Here is a 7,653-nt window from a genome sequence, read left to right on the forward strand (position 1 = left end):
CTTAGTGTTTGGTAAGACTCTTGTTGTCGTGTTTATGGGACTTGAGATCCACTTTGCATCATACTTAGATTATATTGTAAGCCATCCCTCATGGATTATGCCAAGAACATGTGGCATCCAAAACTAAACATAATTCTTGGCATATAAGTGTGCTCTATAGCAAGTATTCAATGAGTTGGTGTTTGCGTAAAAACATTGTCTAGTGTATTTTTAACCGGCTAAGAATGCAAAACTTGGCTTGATTCCAAGATTGCCTCAAAGAAAATCGATAAAAATTTACGAGTTTTAGTGTAAATAGTGGCAACATTTAACTTTAAAATTGAGAAACTTTTATGTGTGCCCTTTTTATATGATGATAAAAAAGATGCGTTTGGGGAGCCCTAGTATGAGTACCACTTAAATTCTTTTACGTAAAATATTTAGCTCCGTCTTATTTCCTAACAAAAATCACACTTGTTCTTTGTCTCTAGAACTAAAGAATCCTTTTTGTTTCCTTTGTCTCTGCATCTCCTTTGTAGCTTCTTGGCATCAACTAGGTATAATTTGCTGCAAATCTCACCACAAAATCAAGTCTGGACACAGGAACTCGGACTAAAGTGTAAGAGAAAACTGGCATTTTGGCAGTGAGACACAGAAATTAATTTTTGCAAGAGTGCGCTCATCAACAGCACACGAACTTTTAAGACACAAAAATTTAAAGAAGAGTGCCCATCAGCAACAACGAAACAACCTTCTCTTTTCCATCCTCTGCCTAAAATGGTGGCACGAGTTAAAGACCGGTGCACTGATTTGCGGCAAGTGTCAATCGGGTAGTGAATCGCTTAGGCCTGATGACAACAAGGGTACCCGCTAGCTGAAACGAGCCAAGGATATTGACCCTGATGGATGATCTTTTGAATGCAAAACAGTAGGTAGAGGCGGCGGCATCGACATTCATCAGGAGGTTCTCTGTAGGCAATATGAAGTTCTGCCCACTTGCGAAAACAAACTGCACCGTCGGGACAAAATCCCTATATGAACTGTCACTTATATTATAGCAATCCTCAAACCCGCCTACTGGATCAGCCCTTCTTATCATGCCACTGCCCAGCATCTCCTGCCAAAATGCTGCTTGTAACTTGTCGTACACAGATGAACTCAGTCTTGAAAATGTAATGCCTGTATCCAAAACAACCCCGGCCTCACCGTTACGTTGCAATACCAACGATTTGGGGTTGAATTGCACAGGCGTCTCGTGGACGAGAATCCCAACAATGGGTAAAAAGAGCCCATTAGGAAATGCACGACTTCCTCCGGCGAGCTCTATCGTTACAGCGTCCTTTGGCAGACTACTAGGATTGAAGCGGCCAAATCCAAAGAACCCACTTGCCTCTGGCTCCGTCGTCGGGCTACCAGGATCTACACCTCCAACCTCAAAGAGCTCATTTGAGTCACGCGACAGTGATTGAGCATGTGTTTGATTGTCGTGCATTGGAATGCAGAAGAAAATTGGCATAGAGAGCTGCAATCCAACCGACAATCCACCATGCCCAATGCCCAACACCCCCGAGACATCGGCTTGGGCCCGTTCGTGCTGACCATCATCCGTGCATCCGAAAATCACATCGTTTAAGTCAGTCTCATGCACATAGAACGTCTCTTCTGCTAAATGACCCACAACTGATGCAACCCCCTTCGTGTCTTTCTGAAATGCACAAAGTTGTAATGATGAGCACGAGGTCAGTGCGCTTGGTTGGTGAGCACAATAATCATTCGCACATGATGTCCACTTGAAGGTGGATGATAGCGCTGGGTTGAATGCGTTGTCTGCGCAATGAACGCAGGGCTTGCATCGCATCCATGTCAAGTCAGTGATGGAGTCGAGGAGGAGATTGTGCACACGGCGGGGTGTGCCGATGCTGAGGGTCACATAGTAAGAACCAAAAGCACCAGTTGAAAGCGCGCCTCTATCTGTGGAAGCAAGCTCCGTGCCATCATAGGGAGATACAATCATACCTGCTTTCGACGATGAAGAAGGATGTCGCATGCGTGCTTGCAGAACGGCCATTCGGGCCTCATCGCGGCGCAAGATGGCTGATGTTACAAATTCATTCGCATGAGAAGGGGACTTCCATGGAGACGAGGGTCCATCGATGTGGCGCAGGCTGGCGGCCATTCTCACAGAAACGTCTGCGCCATGGCTACTGTTCCAGAAGGTCGAAGTGATTGAAGGGGCTGGATAAGACCTACTGCTCGCTGCAAGAATCTGTAGCAGTAACGCTGTGAGGCAAATAACATCGCGCCAACCCATTGGCAACGGACATACATTTCTTTCTCCCTTCGCCCTTTACGTCTTCCTCTTTAGGACAAAACACGCACACACCCCATCGGTCGGAATTTCATTGATAAATCCCCTTCTCTCGAAATTATATTCACTTGTACAACAGTGCTGCCTTCGACGGTGTTACGTGGATTTTCTTAGCTTAGACATGACAACACTATCTACATGCAATGCCTTTGTGCAGGCTGGAGAAGCAACCATGAAAGGCATGGTTGCCATAAAGCCCATGTGCCCATGCTAGCTAACTTTCCCTCTGGGCTTGGACTACATGTATAGAATGAGGCAGAGAGAGAGAGAGAGAGAGAGAGAGAGAGAGAGAGAGGCTATGTGTGTGTGTGTGTCTGTATTTGTGTGTGTGTGTGTGTAAGTTATATTTGTGTGTGTGTGTGTGTGTGTGTGTTTGTGATTTGTGTGTGTGTCTCTCTATGTGTGTGTGTGTGTGTCTGTGTGTGTGTATGTTATATTTGTGTCTTTGTCTGTGTGTGTGTGTGTGTATGTTTTATATGTGTGTCTGTGTGTTTGTGAGTGTGTGTGTGTGTGTGTGTGTGTGTGTGTGTTGTGTTTGTGACTGTTTGTGTGTGTTGTTTGTTAAGACTGAGCTTGATACTGTGAAAGAAACAGAGAGAGAGAGATAGAGGCAAAGGCAAAGGGAGAGAGAGAGAGGGCCAAACCTCCTGAGGTCACAGAACTTCGTTATGTCGATGGGTCGGCTTGCTGTTGGAGACGTAGACAACGGCTCTTGCACTCTCTCTCTCTCTCTCTTTCACTCACTCTCTTTCACGAGGTGTGGTTTTTCTCTCTCATGACCTCTATATATGACGTACAAATTAAAAGTATACGGTATCAATAATGACCGCACGTGTGACAACATGCAATTATACTCTAATTTATAGTAACACGTGGGGCGCCGTCGTGTGTATCCGTTATAAGTGTGATTTTGAGAGAGAGAAAGAGAGAGAACAATAGAGAGAGAGAGAGAGAGAGAGAGAGAGAGTGAGAGACTGAGAGAGAGATCCATAGAAAGAGAGAGAGTGATAAAGAGAGAGAGTGATAGAGAGAGAGAGAGAGAGAGAGAGAGAGAGAGAACAGATTGTGAGAGAGATAAAGAGAAGGAGAGACACAGATTGAGAGAGAGATAGAGAGAGGGACTCCTTACTCTCAGAGAGAGAGAGGGAGAGAGACAGAGTCAGTTTGACAGACAAAAAACAATGGAGGAGACACCTCCCTTGGAGTTTCTGCAAACCCCACCAACAAAAGGTGATCTCTCACTCTTTCTCTCTGTATTTTCAACAGTTGGTACAAATTGTGTGTGTGTGTGTGTGTGTGTGTAAACAAAGAAAAACCCAGACTGTTGTTCAACAGACACACACACACCTCAACACATACTTCCATAGACAGAGACACACACACACACAGACACACACACACACACACACACATACACACAGACACACACACACACAGAGATATACACATTCTCTCTCTCCCTCCCCTCTCTGTCCCCGTTATTAACGGCGCGCAGAGCCAACCAAACACTGGATGCAGCTCTCTCCGCGCGCCTATAGTATAGTTATGACTATCTCAAAAAGCACGTTTTCGTCCTTGCGCGCCTTTCTCTCAATTGTACTTAAGGTGCGCGTAGAGAGTTGCAAAAAGCACGTTTTCGTCCTTGCGCGCCTTTAGTACAAAGAGACACATACAAAGAGAGAGAGAGAGAGAGAGAGAGAGAGAGAGAGAGAGAGAGAGAGAGAGACTATGTGTGTTTTTGTTTGTGCTTTGGAGAGATACAGATATATATATATATATATATATATATATATATATATATATATATATATATATATATATATATATATATATATATATATATATATATATATATATGGAGAGAGAGAGAGAGAGAGAGTGAGACTTGTCATGTTTCCTAATGAATAGGATTAAGGTCCAGTAGGCAGAAGAGGCTGAAACCAGACCCAGAGCTTGTGCCAGGATTTCAACCTTTGCAGGCTCAGTTGCTTAATGTTTCTGCCAAAAGAACTGGTGACTTTTGTCAGGACATATCTGAAGAAAAGTCAATTGGTGAAGATCAATCAGAGAGGTCACCAGGGCAAGAGGATCCCTCACCCTACAATGCTCCCTCACCCTGTACAGTACTTGTGAAGAAAAATACAAGAAAGAGGAATATAGACTTCTCAGATGATGCAGATGTGCCAGAAAGTAGTCCCTGTGCAACTAAATGTAAAGCCAAAGAGGATGTGTCTTCTCTGGAAGACCCAGCTGCAACTGATGAGAGGTTGTTTGATTTTTCAGCATCTTGTGGTGCTGGGGACAAGTTTGATCTAGTTCATTCTATGTTTAATCCAAAGTTTGACATTGAAGACCCGTTAGCTCAGCACAGTAATTTCTTGCAGTTCTACAGAGATAAGTTTGAAGTGATGGTGCAGGTAGGGAGGGTTGTTCTGCCTACTATGACTCTTGTGCATTTAAATGACTGTGGTGGAAAGGGACAGGGACTGAAGAAGTATAGGGAATTACCACCTTCTTGCCGACATTGAGCCTGCCCTTTGCACCAAAAAGAATGCAAACTCATTCAGGAAGCCTTTGGCTTTATGATTTACTTGAACAGCCTGTTTGGATTCCTCATGCAGAATCCTGATGAGGTGTTAGAGGAGCAGGATGCAGCACCAGATGAAGAATGCGAGGAGACAACTCATATACAAAAAGTCGAGGAGGTTGAAGACACAGTCGACCTTGAGGTTGAGGCAATTGAAGTACAAAGAAGTAAGATGCTCTCTGTGAAAACCACAGAAATCAAACTTCCATTGGATGTCAGTAACTTCACTGAGAAGCATGCTCAGATGATGTTGCCTGCTGTGCCTGACTTCAGGATTGGAGACATGACCAATATCTTCTTACATGATGTGCAAAGTGTCTTTTATTTAAGGGAGGATTTCTCCCTGGCTATTATTTCTAGAGTCCAAGAGGAGAGGAGTGGATTTGTTTCAGAGGATAGTAGTGATGATGAGGCAATGGAAACATCCAGCAATCCAATGGAATGCCTCCGAAGATGCTTTGAGAAAGCTGAAAAATACAAGGAGACACTACCTGATGAAGCCACCTTCCAAGCAATAAAACAAAGCCTAAGACCATCAACAAGTAACAAAGAAGTGGAGGATTGGTTTAACCATTCAGGTTAGGGGCCAACTACATCTATAGACCTGTGTCAGGAAAACCTCTTTCTGTAGGATGAGAGCTTCATGGTAACTCTCTCTCTCTCTCTCTCTCTCTCTCTCTCTCTCTCTCTCTCTCTCTCTCTTCGTGTCACTTCTGACATGATATGTGCAGTCTTGGATTGCTGACAAGGATGACTTCCTTCGGCAGCGGACTCGAGAGTATCGTGGAAGGGATGCGGCCCTAGAGCAGTACCTTTCAAAGCTTTGCGAGTCGCGGATAGTAGTTTTTCACAATTCCATGTCACAAAAGGGTTCAATATCAACTTACACATTCAAGACACTATCACGCTTCTTGGGTGGACCGGTGCTGCCCAAAAGTGCAGATAAAGTCATTCTTGTGGACAAAGTGTTTGCTAGAGATTGTTTTGGTTACTGCCCAGGCTATACAGGTGGTCGGGCAGCGTATTACTACACCTACACAACAATGGCACTAGCTCTTGGTAGACAAAACCCAAATGAACTTTTAGAGTATGGCAAACATCTCATGATTGGTTACAAGGGTGACGTGCCAAAAAACAAAATTGAACCTTCAAAATCTTGATACACTTCAAGTAGCAATTGTATAAGATCATGTATTACATAAATTTTGTACAATGTCATCCACTCAGAGTATCTTTCTCCACTTGTGATTCACATACACCATTGTCTCTCTCCACCTTCGTTGACTTTCACGAGCTCCGAAGTTGTTGTATGCCATTGATCTTTTAACTTTTTGTTGTTGTAAATGTCTGATGGCTTGTGCTGTTGCTGAATTTGCCAAGACTTCTTTTGCCTGCATTCGATGAATGATTCTACGATAGAACCATTCAAATAGTTCTCTCAAACTGTTAGCCTTGATTCGAGAGCCACCATGTCGTGTGTGCCTGAAATAAGCATTTCTCGCCATGTAATGAGACTTTTCCATCCCTTGGGTATTCCATATTGCCGGGTTCCCATACTTTTGTATAAAATATGGTAAATGATTGAAGATGATGTGATGGATATGAAAACAGATTAGTTAGAATGTTTTACACTCACATATTTGCACATAAGAGAGAATGAAATACACGATAATACCATGTAGTGAGTAATCTGGGTGTCTGTCCATGCTGTCTTGAATGATTTTTTCAGAAGGTTGAGATTCTCCTTGAACTTGTTCATATCACCTTGTGACCAGTCATCTTTGTCGCACATCAAAAATAGGATGTCTATTGATCGCCAAACCTCAGCCTTCGCGTTACGAGTAGTTGGTTCTTGGTCTTTGACTGCAATATGTAGCTTTTTCCAGCTCTGATACTCTACCTTGCTATCTACCTTGCTAACATAAGATGTGTTATATATTTTTCCATGTTTTGTTAGCTTCGGATCTCTTGTACCTTGGGGTTTAGATAAAAACCTCCGTGCCTTCACCCCACCGATGGATGGTTTGCATGGGACATCCTTCTCAGTAGTTGATCTCTTTTCATCCCGCTGGATTTTCACATTGCCACCATGAAGCCCCATATTCGACAGTACCATTTCTAAGCACTGCAGGGCTACTTGTCGTTCTACCGAGTTCTTAATCTTCCAAGCAAACCCGATGTATAAGTAGAACAATTTCTCCACAATTCTACAAAGGGCATGCATTGTACAAATGTGGACATTCACAAGTGGTATTTTCAAAACCGGTCGAAAAGCAGGATCCTCAATGTGACGTGTTGGAGCTTTTCTCCACCACTTTGGGTCCATGACCTTTGCAGGCTCCATGCAGAACAAACACGGCGACTTTGCCATTGCACCCATTCCACAATTATACATGCACTTTAATGTTTTGAGGTCACCTGCAAGATGCCACTGAACTTGAAAGTCTCCCCTTCCATCTAGACGTAGTACCTCTCCCTGGTTAGTCTGTCGATCAATCACCTCCGGAATATTAGTTTGATGGAACACCCAATATAGAATCTCATGATCTTCTTTCTTTACGTGCAACACAAAATAAATGAGACTTAAGTAGATGTGAACATTTGAGCTTACCTGAGAATCTCGCTTACCTCAAACGCACCAAGCCACCATATGTTAGATTCTGATTGAACACTAAAATATAAAGGATCATCACTAGGACACTTTGAGAGGGCTCTATTC

General features: G+C 43.4%; 1 protein-coding gene across 1 annotated transcript; it reads right to left on the bottom strand.

Moving 5' to 3' along the window:
• Positions 1-769: 769 nt before the first annotated feature.
• Positions 770-2,290, bottom strand: LOC147419331 (protein ASPARTIC PROTEASE IN GUARD CELL 1-like). Its single transcript, XM_086505798.1, has one exon. The coding sequence runs from the start codon at positions 2,288-2,290 to the stop codon at positions 770-772; it is 1,521 nt and encodes a 506-aa protein (XP_086361924.1).
• Positions 2,291-7,653: the final 5,363 nt, after the last annotated feature.

The sequence above is a fragment of the Adiantum capillus-veneris genome, chromosome 29 (assembly GCF_014529385.1).
Source record: "Adiantum capillus-veneris isolate H3 chromosome 29, ASM1452938v2, whole genome shotgun sequence".
Classification (NCBI taxonomy): domain Eukaryota; kingdom Viridiplantae; phylum Streptophyta; class Polypodiopsida; order Polypodiales; family Pteridaceae; genus Adiantum; species Adiantum capillus-veneris.